The 12,154-nt window shown below is 31.2% G+C and overlaps 1 protein-coding gene across 3 annotated transcripts; it reads right to left on the minus strand.

Annotated features, from left to right (window-relative positions):
• Positions 1-1,762: 1,762 nt before the first annotated feature.
• On the minus strand, positions 1,763-8,385 carry LOC119613116 (gonadotropin-releasing hormone receptor-like). Of its 3 annotated transcripts, none has more exons than XM_037969062.1 (8): positions 8,119-8,385; positions 6,921-7,322; positions 4,495-4,767; positions 4,288-4,387; positions 3,918-4,131; positions 3,417-3,685; positions 2,535-2,752; positions 1,763-2,098 (listed from the first exon to the last, which is right to left on the minus strand). In XM_037969062.1, exons 2-8 carry the CDS (start codon positions 7,076-7,078, stop codon positions 2,056-2,058), a joined length of 1,275 nt encoding a protein of 424 aa, XP_037824990.1. In that variant the 5' UTR covers positions 7,079-7,322; positions 8,119-8,385; the 3' UTR covers positions 1,763-2,055. The 3 variants fall into 3 exon arrangements, with proteins under 3 accessions (XP_037824990.1, XP_037824991.1, XP_037824992.1); XM_037969063.1 differs by having other exon boundaries at positions 2,535-2,749; positions 8,119-8,384; XM_037969064.1 differs by having other exon boundaries at positions 6,921-7,062; positions 8,119-8,379.
• Positions 8,386-12,154: the final 3,769 nt, after the last annotated feature.

Below are 12,154 nucleotides of genomic sequence, written 5' to 3' on the forward strand. Positions count from 1 at the left end.
TCAGTTCAAGTTCAGTTCTAGTTCAGTTTCTAGTTCAGTTCTAGTTCAGTTCTAGTTCAGTTCTAGTTCAGTTCTAGTTCAGTTCTAGTTCAGTTCTAGTTCAGTTCTAGTTCAGTTCTAGTTCAGTTCTAGTTCAGTTCGTTCAGTTCTAGTTCAGTTCTAGTTCAGTTCTAGTTCAGTTCTAGTTCAGTTCTAGTCGTTCTAGTTCATTTCTAGTTCAGTTCTAGTTCTAGTTCAGTTTCTAGTCAGTTCTAGTTCAGTTCTAGTTCAGTTCTAGTTCAGTTCTAGTCAGTTCTAGTTCAGTTCTAGGGTCAGTTCTAGTTCAGTTATTAGTTCTAGTTCAGTTCAGTTCTAGTTCAGTTCTAGTTCAGTTCTAGTTCAGTTCTAGTTCAGTTCTAGTTCAGTTCTAGTTCTAGTTCAGTTCTAGTTCAGTTCTAGTTCAGTTCTAGTTCAGTTCTAGTTCAGTTCTAGTTCAGTTCTAGTTCAGTTCTAGTTCAGTTCTAGTTCAGTTCTAGTTCAGTTCTAGTTCAGTTCTAGTTCAGTTCTAGTTCAGTTCTAGTTCAGTTCTAGTTCAGTTCTAGTTCAGTTCTAGTTCAGTTCTAGTTCAGTTCTAGTTCAGTTCTAGTTCAGTTCTAGTTCAGTTCTAGTTCAGTTCTAGTTCAGTTCTAGTTCAGTTCTAGTTCAGTTCTAGTTCAGTTCTAGTTCAGTTCTAGTTCAGTTCTAGTTCAGTTCTAGTTCAGTTCTAGTTCAGTTCTAGTTCAGTTCTAGTTCAGTTCTAGTTCAGTTCTAGTTCAGTTCTAGTTCAGTTCTAGTTCAGTTCTAGTTCAGTTCTAGTTCAGTTCTAGTTCAGTTCTAGTTCAGTTCAGTTTTCTTCAGTTCTAGTTCAGTTCTAGTTCAGTTCTAGTTCAGTTCTAGTTCAGTTCTAGTTCAGTTCTAGTTCAGTTCTAGTTCAGTTCTAGTTCAGTTCTAGTTCAGTTCTAGTTCAGTTCTAGTTCAGTTCTAGTTCAGTTCTAGTTCAGTTCTAGTTCAGTTCTAGTTCAGTTCTAGTTCAGTTCTAGTTCAGTTCTCCGAAATATCTGCAATATGCCAACCTGAAACTTTACCTTCTGGATCCTAAAATATATTTCATGTAAGATTGCTGTGCATTTGTCATAAATCAGTTAATCTAACAAAACTGGCGCCTTTTCAAATGAAAAATAAAATTAAAACTTTTCTCTTTTAAAACAATTTTTAATGATTTCTGACATGCTTGACACCTTACAATAAAACTTAATTAAATATCGATTAAATTTTAATGAAAATCACACAAAATCAACCAAAAAATCTCACTTGTCTTCAAAATTAAGTGCCAACGACAAAAAAAATTCGACAAACTCGTCGTCATTTGATTTGGAAGCGTTTCAGTGATTTAATCAAAAATATTTTAAAAATATTCATGATTATTTACTGTGTTGATTTGATATTGAGCGATCGCATCAAATAAAGACGGCAGAAAATATTTTTATCAAATTAAAAAACGATTAAAATGAAACAACTTAATTAAATGGACTTTCAAATCGTGTTTGTTGATATTTTTATTATAAATAAATATTTCTTTTTTTTGTATTTTTTTTTTTAATTTAATCATTAAAACTAAAAATATAAATTCAACTATTAACTAACACTAACAACAACCACCATCAAAATATGCATTGGTACTACAAACACATATAAATATTTTTGTTGTTTTTGTTTTAATAAATAATAAATTGTTTTTTTTTTAATATTTTTTAAATTGATTAAGAATAATGTAGCAGTATGTAATGATGTAAAAAATAAAACTATAAAATTAGACAGAGAGAATGTGTTTAAAAAGATAGACAAATAAAGAAGAGGGAGAGAGAGAGGTAGCCAAATATAATTAAAGAAAAGTCTATTAATGCAAGTAATCGAGTTAATTAACTCTTTTGTATTAGCAGTTAATGATCATTAAATTGTTGTAATAAAACAGACAAACAGCATGTTTTGTTGTATAAAACTTTTGAGCATTTTTATATAGTGTTGTTGCTGTTTTTTTTAAGATTTTTGAAGATTAGCAAGTTCAATAGAGTCACCACAACTGTAAAGAAATAAAAAAAATGTGTAAAGAGAGAGGGAGAGTGAAAATGTAACATCATTAAGATAAAGTTTAAAAAATCGTTAGTAATGTAATACAAAGCTAATAAACGAATGACAATGATTCATATAATCAATAAATAAATGATTGTTGATTGCTGATTGTAATCAATAATAATTATTGTTAACACCTTTTGTTGTTGTTTCACATTGTTTGTAAAACTATAAAATTTGAGTAAATCAACCATTAAATGGGATCGATACTATTTTATAATTAGGTAACAATTATTATTGCTTTTTGTATGATTATGATCATGATGTTGATAATGATTATTATGATAATGATGTTGTGAAACTGAACTCAATTGCAAATGAATATAAAACTGTTAATTGTTTTCAAACATTTTAACCTTCAGCTTTGAGGGTTAACTTTTACTCACTTTATACATATCATGGCTGTGGTTTCATTGTCCTTGTTATGTTTGTCCACTGTTGTTAAACTGTTCAATTTATTACCATTATTTTCCTGCGTTGACAAAGAATTTGTTGTTGGTATTTTACCGCTGCCTCCATTTATATTTAGCAAATGTTTTGGCAACTGATTTGAGGAATCTCCTCGCTGGTATAAAGACGTGTGACGATTACTCATGGTGGACTGCTGTTAATTTGGTAAAAAATGGAATCAAAATTTAGAATGGTCAGAATAGAAATTGTTATCAAAGGATTCAGTTCTGTTCTAGTCCTGTTCTATTTCTGGTCTAGTTCTGTTTTAGTTCTGTTTTAGTTCTGTTCTAGTTCTGTTCTAGTTCTGTTCTAGTTCTGTTCTAGTTCTGTTCTAGTTCTGTTCTAGTTCTGTTCTAGTTCTGTTCTAGTTCTGTTCTAGTTCTAGTTCTGTTCTAGTTCTGTTCTAGTTCTGTTCTAGTTCTGTTCTAGTTCTGTTCTAGTTCTGTTCTAGTTCTGTTCTAGTTCTGTTCTAGTTCTGTTCTAGTTCTGTTCTAGTTCTGTTCTAGTTCTGTTCTAGTTCTGTTCTAGTTCTGTTCTAGTTCTGTTCTAGTTCTGTTCTAGTTCTGTTCTAGTTCTGTTCTAGTTCTGTTCTAGTTCTGTTCTAGTTCTGTTCTAGTTCTGTTCTAGTTCTGTTCTAGTTCTGTTCTAGTTCTGTTCTAGTTCTGTTCTAGTTCTGTTCTAGTTCTGTTCTAGTTCTGTTCTAGTTCTGTTCTAGTTCTGCTCTAGTTCTGTTCTAGTTCTGTTCTAGTTCTGTTCTAGTTCTGTTCTAGTTCTGTTCTAATTCTGTTCTAGTTCTGTTCTAGTTCAAGTTCACTTACCGTATGATTATGACTTATCCGTCCCCGTATATTAAATGCCCCATAGACAATGGGATTCATGCATGAATTGGTGCAGGCAAATATAAACAATCCCTTGCGTATCAAAGAACTGACCTCATCCACTGATGATTTGTCTATCCAGTACCACATACAGATGATATAATAAGGAGTCCAGCATATAATGAAAACAATAACAATAGTGATGGTCATTTTTAAAGTTCTCTTTTTGGCACGACTCAAAACATCATCATTGGAACGACGAAAACGTTCTGAAATTAAAAAGAAAAATAAAGAAATGAAAAGATTTTTAACTATTTCACACAAATATCATACACAATCCCCCCAAATATAAAAATGTTCACTTGTCACACCAGAGGAACCTGCACACAAACAATCAAACATTCCCCATACTGAACATTCACGAAAGTGCAGATTCTTCTGGGTGGTTTGGGGTGTAACATGAGGTCTTCACAAAACATAGAAGATAGAAAAATAACTCACCAATGCCTTTAACTATACGCTGACTTTTGCGATAAATTTCCAAGTAGATTGCCCCATAGCAATAGATAAAAGTGATCAATGGACAGGCATACATGGCGCACATGTTGGCAATGTTATAGAATAATTTGTGAAATTCACTGGCAAATGAATGAAATGTTACACACTGATAATAGCCTTTAACTTTCGGATGCTCTTCCAAGTGGAATACATATGCCTGTAAACGATATGAAATGTTTAAGCAAATTAATCCAAATTTATAGACAAAGTTGGTTGGTTTGTTGCTCTAAGTGAGTGAAGAAACACTGACCCAAAACATGCAACCAACCAACTTGTCAATAAAACACACACGCATTATCCAAAAAAAAAATACCTGTGGCAAACTACACAATATGGAACTACACCAGGCTATGACCAACATTATGCGTCCACGATTTGTAGAGAGATTCAAAGGTTTAATTATAGCATAATATCTGCAAAAATAAATGTATTAGATGTTTTTAATAAAGTAATGTTTCTCTCTCTCTAACATTGCAAGCATTATGCTTCTGTTGCAAGATCAGCTTTCGTTTTAGCTTACCTGTCAATCGATATGCATACCAACACGAAACTCGATAGGTATAGACCAAATACTCTAAAGAAACTCATAAGACGACATACGAAATCTGTCGATTTCCATTGCACTGTATAGGCCCACGCAATCTCTAGCGGCATCAGTAGAAAAGTCACCATTAGATCGGCTATCGCCAAATGCATTAACATGATGTCAATCCGCGACGGACCACGTAAACGTCGTTTGGTTAATAGATACAACACGGTTGAGTTGCCAATTGCTGAGATCACAAAGAGAAAACTGTAACCAAAAAAATAACAGCATTGAAATCAAGAAATATTTATTTAGTGTTACAAATAAAAATGTAGACAGGAATAAAATAGATGTAGACAGGAAGATAGAGAGAATGAGTGGTTTATTAAGATGTCTAAATGGGATTTATTTGTATTTTTATTATATTGGACAGACGTTTTAGAACTGAACTAGAACTGAACTAGAACTGAACTAGAACTGAACTAGAACTGAACTAAAACAGAACTAAAACAGAACTAGAACTAAACTAGAACTAAACTAGAACTAAACTAGAACTGAACTAGAACTAAACTAGAACTAAACTAGAACTAAACTAGAACTAAACTAGAACTAAACTAGAACTGAACTAGAACTGAACTAGAACTGAACTAGAACTGAACTAGAACTGAACTAGAACTGAACTAGAACTGAACTAGAACTGAACTAGAACTGAACTAGAACTGAACTAGAACTGAACTAGAACTGAACTAGAACTGAACTAGAACTGAACTAGAACTGAACTAGAACTGAACTAGAACTGAACTAGAACTGAACTAGAACTGAACTAGAACTGAACTAAAACAGAACTAAAACAGAACTAGAACTAAACTAGAACTAAACTAAACAAACTAGAACTGAACTAGAACTAAACTAGAACTAAACTAGAACTAAACTAGAACTAAACTAGAACTAAACTAGAACTAAACTAGAACTAAACTAGAACTAAACTAGAACTGAAACTAGAACTGAACTAGAACTGAACTAGAACTGAACTAGAACTGAACTAGAAACTGAATAGAACTGAACTAGAAACTGAACTAGAACTGAACTAGAACTGAACTAGAACTGAACTAGAACTGAACTAGAACTAGAACAGGACTAGAACTGAACTAGAACTAAAACAAACTAGAACTGAACTAGAAACTAGAACTAGATACTGAACTAGAACTGAACTAGAACTGAACTAGAACTGAACTAGAACTGAACTAGAACTGAACTAGAACTGAACTAGAACTGAACTAGAACTGAACTAGAACTGAACTAGACTGAACTAGAACTGAACTAGAACTGAACTAGAACTGAACTAGAACTGAACTAGAACTGAACTAGAACTGAACTAGAACTGAACTAGAACTGAACTAGAACTGAAACTAGAACTGAACTAGAACTGAAACTAGAACTGAACTAGAACTGAACTAGAACTGAACTAGAACTGAACTAGAACTGAACTAGAACTGAACTAGAATGAACTAGAACTGAACTAGAAACTGAACTAGAACTGAACTAGAACTGAACTAGAACTGAACTAGAACTGAACTAGAACTGAACTAGAACTGAACTAGAACTGAACTAGAACTGAACTAGAACTGAACTAGAACTGAACTAGAACTGAACTAGAACTGAACTAGAACTGAACTAGAACTGAACTAGAACTGAACTAGAACTGAACTAGAACTGAACTAGAACTGAATCTAGAACTGAACTAGAACTGAACTAGAACTGAACTAGAACTGAACTAGAACTGAACTAGAACTGAACTAGAACTGAACTAGAACTGAACTAGAACTGAACTAGAACTGAACTATGACTAACTAGAACTGAACTAGAACTAGAACTGAACTAGAACTGAACTAGAACTGAACTAGAACTGAACTAGAACTGAACTAGAACTGAACTAGAACTGAACTAGAACTGAACTAGAACTGAACTAGAACTGAACTAGAACTGAACTAGAACTGAACTAGAACTGAACTAGAACTGAACTAGAACTGAACTAGAACTGAACTAGAACTGAACTAGAACTGAACTAGAACTGAACTAGAACTGAACTAGAACTGAACTAGAACTGAACTAGAACTGAACTAGAATACTAGAACTGAACTAGAACTGAACTAGAACTGAACTAGAACTGAACTAGAACTGAACTAGAACTAAACTAGAACTAAACTAGAACTAAACTAGAACCAAACTAGAACTAAACTAGGACTAAACTAGAACTGAACTAGAACTAAATTTAACTAGAACTAGAACTGGACTTCTACGATCTCTTATTATTGTCTTTCCTCTAGACTAACTACAAGTCCATGATCAGTATTCATATACAAGATTTCAAAAGATCTCTTTGTTTTATATACGAAATCCAAAATTCATTGAAAACTCACCTATAAACTGTAATCGATAAACGATGACCATCGTTGAATATCATATCCTTTGAATAGTGCATGGTGCCATTTGTATTGTTGTTCACATTTGACCAGTCCGTTAAGACACGATGATCGTAGATTTTCTCATTTATCTCTGATTCTGGCATTTTAATCATGTTTTTTTTTTTATATTTTTATATTTATTTTTAAAGTGTTGTGTTTATTTATTATATTGTCGTACGTTGTTGTTGCAGTTTGCAATAAAATATTTTTTATGTTTGTTGTGATTATGTTGAAATGATCAAAAAACAACAACAAACATTAAAAGGAACAAATATGTACTGTATATTTTTTTTTTATTATTATTATTTATTTTTTTAGTAACAACTGATTAAAAAAATCACACAATTTTGAGTTGATCTACAATAAATGAAAAAATTAGTACTCACAAACAATTTGACACAAACACACACATAGACAAAGATAGAGAGAGAGCAAGTAATGGGCAGAGATACACAGACAGTAATCAAAACAACAACAATTGCGTTATTTTTTACTAAATTATCACAAACAATCGCTTGATGGTATCAATGATGATCAATGATCGTCTACTAGTTGATCTTACATTGGAAATGTTTTTAAAATGTTTAATTTAACAATTTTAATTGATTTTCGCGGAAATTATATTTTATAATTTTATACAATATGTAATGGATGGAGCTAGCAGCAAATTTATTTTAACACTTGTTGTGGGTATATATATTTTTGCTAATATGTTTATAGGATTTTTTTTGGTTCTTGTTGTGGTTGTTTTGATTCGAAATATTTTTCAAATATTTATTTACACGCACTTTAATAAAGTTGTGGAAAATATGCCGATGTTTTTTTTTTTTTTGCAAAATTTTAGTTTTTGTTTAAATTAATTTAGCCAATTTATTTTTGTTAAAGGAAATGTATAAATAAATATTATGGTTAATGTTTAATTTATAACTGCAAACAAATTTAGTTTGGAATTTATTTGACATCACTAAAACTAGATAAATATTTATTTGTAGTATCGAAAGAAAAAAAATACAAAATATATAATTAAAAATAGTAATAAATAGTTCAACTTGAACTTTGTTGTTGTTTTTTTTTTTAATTTTTCTTAATTAAACATTTGTATAATTGTATATTTTCACTTTTATTAGTTTTAATTTATTTTTATTCTACCTACAAATTTTGATTTCAAAATTATAATTATTTTTAATTTAGTTGATTACAATCTCGATTTTCTGGCAGACTTTTTGTTTTCTTATTTGAAATTAGTACGTATGTATGTATGTGTGTTTGTTTCAATATCTCAAATAATATTGAGTTAAGGTAAATAATATTTAAATTTAATCATTTTGTTATTTTTAGTTTTTCTTATTAAATTGTATATTTTGCTTTAGTTTCAATTTTTTATTCAAATTCACGTCTTTCAAATTTCACGTTATTCTTTAGACTACCGAGATGAAATTGAAAATTCCATCTAGGAACCTTATATTTGATTATGTGTTGTTATAATTTTTTCATATAATGGCTTTGATTTTTTTTTCTTTTCAAATCATTAACTGATAAGCCCAGATAGAGAGCCGACAAATCGAACCGAACCACAGATTTGCCGATGATTTTGGCATAGATTTTTTATTTTTCCCGTAGTATCTCTCTTTTTTGCTGATAATAAAGACTTTTGCAAACACCGCCCGCATATTGAAACGTTGCTTATATAGAATACGAATTCAATTTGTTGTTTTTTTTTTTTTGCCCAAAAGTCTGACTCAAAGTTCAACTGGCCATACGTCTGGAACGTGGAGGGAGGACGGCGGAGTTAGTAGATGCTTTACGCTTAGCTCAGTATTATTGATAATTCACATACACAGAACGTATGATTTAAATTATTCCAGAGACATTTGATATTTATGTAAGTAAGAGTGATCTAGAAAGCGTGAGGCGAATAGTTAGGATCCTTCTTATAATTTGGATTATAGGCTAGACAATAGTTTTAACAACAATATAGTCTAAAATATTGTTTATAGTCTGGGGTATAATGTGGTCTATAGTATAGCTCATAGTCTGATATGTAGTCCAGTCTATAATGTGATATATTGTCTTATCTATATTTCAGTGCATATTATGGATTATGGTCTGGACTAGTTCTAGTTCAGTTCTAGTTCAGTTCTAGTTCAGTACTAGTTCAGTTCTAGTTCAGTTCTAGTTCAGTTCTAGTTCAGTTCTAGTTCAGTTCTAGTTCAGTTCTAGTTCAGTTCTAGTTCAGTTCTAGTTCAGTTCTAGTTCAGTTCTAGATCAGTTCTAGTTCAGTTCTAGTTCAGTTCTAGTTCAGTTCTAGTTCAGTTCTTGTTCAGTTCTAGTTCAGTTCTAGTTCAGTTCTAGTTCAGTTCTAGTTCAGTTCTAGTTCAGTTCTAGTTCAATTTTAGTTCAGTTCTAGTTCAATTCTAGTTCAGTTCTAGTTCAGTTCTAGTTCAGTTCTAGTTCAGTTCTAGTTCAGTTCTAGTTCAGTTCTAGTTCAGTTCTAGTTCAGTTCTAGTTCAGTTCTAGTTCAGTTCTAGTTCAGTTCTAGTTCAGTTCTAGTTCAGTTCTAGTTCAGTTCTAGTTCAGTTCTAGTTCAGTTCTAGTTCAGTTCTAGTTCAGTTCTAGTTCAGTTCTAGTTCAGTTCTAGTTCAGTTCTAGTTCAGTTCTAGTTCAGTTCTAGTTCAGTTCTAGTTCAGTTCTAGTTCAGTTCTAGTTCAGTTCTAGTTCAGTTCTAGTTCAGTTCTAGTTCAGTTCTAGTTCAGTTCTAGTTCAGTTCTAGTTCAGTTCTAGTTCAGTTCTAGTTCAGTTCTAGTTCAGTTCTAGTTCAGTTCTAGTTCAGTTCTAGTTCAGTCTAGTTCAGTTCTAGTTCAGTTCTAGTTCAGTTCTAGTTCAGTTCTAGTTCAGTTCTAGTTCAGTTCTAGTTCAGTTCTAGTTCAGTTCTAGTTCAGTTCTAGTTCAGTTCTAGTTCAGTTCTAGTTCAGTTCTAGTTCAGGTTCTAGTTCAGTTCTAGTTCTAGTTCAGTTCTAGTTCTAGTTCAGTTCAGTTCTAGTTCTAGTTCAGTTCTAGTTCTAGTTCTAGTTCAGTTCTAGGTCACTGCTTGTTCAGTTCTAGTTCACTGCTAGTTCAGTTCTAAACTATAATCTATAATATATGTATGTATCAAAAGTCTGCAGTGTACTGATAATAGTCTACAATTTAGACTATATTGATATATTTTGGTACTCTTGTCAATCATCTGGACTATATTCTTACTAATAGCCTGGAATATACTGCTTCATAGAGTGGACCAAAGCTTTCATGTAGTCTATGAGCTAATCTTATACCAAAATGTTGCAATCTTTATTAAAAATTTAAATTTTTGTAGCCAACATTACGGAGATACTTTTTTTAACTTATCACGATGTTAGTCCACTGAAATAGGTATTTGTATGTACATACAAACATATTTTTTTAATTTTTTATTGTGGCAACTTTTCTTATCAAAATGACTTATTTTTTTTAAATAAAGGTTGGAGACAAATATGAGACCTACATATTATATGTACGTACGATTCCACTTAGATTTTTTTCTAATTATAACAAATGAAACAGTAAAGATTTAAATATTTTAAAATATTTTGCGTTGTCTATATTATTTTATTCGTGTGATTATTTGATATGCTAGTTTCTTCTTTTTTTATTTTATTTAATAATTTTTAATGTTTACTTAATAAAAACACTTTCGCTACTGAACTTGAAAATTTTTGCAATAGACCATGAAAACATTTACAATAATCAATTTTTATCCTGCCTGGTGTCTTATAAAAACACGAAAACAGCTATAATTGTTAAAATTAAGAGTATATTAGCAGAGTCTTAAAAGAATTTATTGATCTAAAAGGAATTTAAATATACTTAAGATGACATAAGCTAAGAAAAGGAATTCCATTGGAATAAAGATTCCCCAATAAAACCAAAACGCGAGAAAATGTTGTATCTACATTTATGAACATTTCTGACAATTGTTAATTTACTTTATAGCAAATCATATCATTGCCTTCCTTTAAAGTCTGCAAAATAGAAAAAACTTGATAAGTCATAGGAGGGTGGTAAAAACAACAACACTAACGTTGTTGCTGCTGTTACCTCCCTCCTTTTCCTTGTACAAATTGTATGTAAAATGAAATCAACAGTTGTTTTCATATTTTTTGTTATTATTGTTATTACAAACATACATACTTACAAAAACGACATACATTGTGTTTTTTTTTTTTTTTCAGATGTATTGTTGTCATAATTACTAACATTTGTTAACATTAATGAGTGTCCAGGCAGCATTTATTAAATGTGTATTGTGTGTGTGATAGAAAGAGAGAGAGTGATAAAGAAAAATATCAACATGACTGACAGACATGTCCTGTCACAACAATACTTTATTATTCATCGTGCTTCATTATACGACAGTTTGATTTTAATATAGCAAAACAAAATTAAATCCATGCAAATTTGTCTAATTTGTTAAGATAAAAAACAGGCGATTACTGAAAAATAATGTTTCTGCTAAACAACTAAAACAACCACCAAATTAGATTAAACTATAAAGATTATTTGAGTGCAAAAGAATAATTACAAAAGTTTACATTTGAATAGCAATAGTTAAACGAAATAATTGATGGGAATGAGTTTTTGTTAAGTTTTATAATAATTTCAACAATAAGCAAACAAATGTTCAGTTATGGTGTTCGATGAAAAGTGAAGTTCGATCAATTGCACTTTAAATACAAAATGATCTTATAACGTAATATCGTTTGCGCTATTATAACGTTCTCTAGTTTGATTTCGACAAGTTCTTATTAGGGGACTCGAGTTCGGTTTGAAAGGATCGTTGTGTTTTCCATGGAAGTGATCACAGATTTCTATACTATTTCAGTTCTTTAACTAATTTGTTACTATATAAAAACACCAAAGACATTGGTATAACCAATGGGCCTATTTTCAACTAATTCCTATAAAGCCATGCAGATCCATTGTTGTTTTAATACTTGATCATATTTTACAAGCTGTCACCAAAAATTGTGGTCTGTCTTCAAAGATTTGAGAACTTCGGTATTTGTTACAACATCCACATCCTTCCTCCTGAACTGTTGGAGTTTCTGTGAGTATTATTTACTGCTCCTTAATATGGGATCTTTGTAGCCTCGCTGGCCACAAACTCTTCG

Source organism: Lucilia sericata, unplaced genomic scaffold (assembly GCF_015586225.1).
Source record: "Lucilia sericata isolate MDLA Ls3-8-SP2 unplaced genomic scaffold, ASM1558622v1 Contig001977F_arrow, whole genome shotgun sequence".
NCBI classification, from domain to species: domain Eukaryota; kingdom Metazoa; phylum Arthropoda; class Insecta; order Diptera; family Calliphoridae; genus Lucilia; species Lucilia sericata.

Coding starts and splice junctions, on each gene's coding strand:
- LOC119613116 (XM_037969062.1), bottom strand. CDS start 7,078: ATGATTAAAATGCCAGAATCAGAGATAAATGAGAAAATCTACGATCAT. Junction 4,768..6,920: donor TTATCGATTACAGTTTATAG/GTGAGTTTTCAA, acceptor TTTTGGTTACAG/TTTTCTCTTTGTGATCTCAG. Junction 2,753..3,416: donor GGATAAGTCATAATCATACG/GTAAGTGAACTT, acceptor CCAAATTAACAG/CAGTCCACCATGAGTAATCG.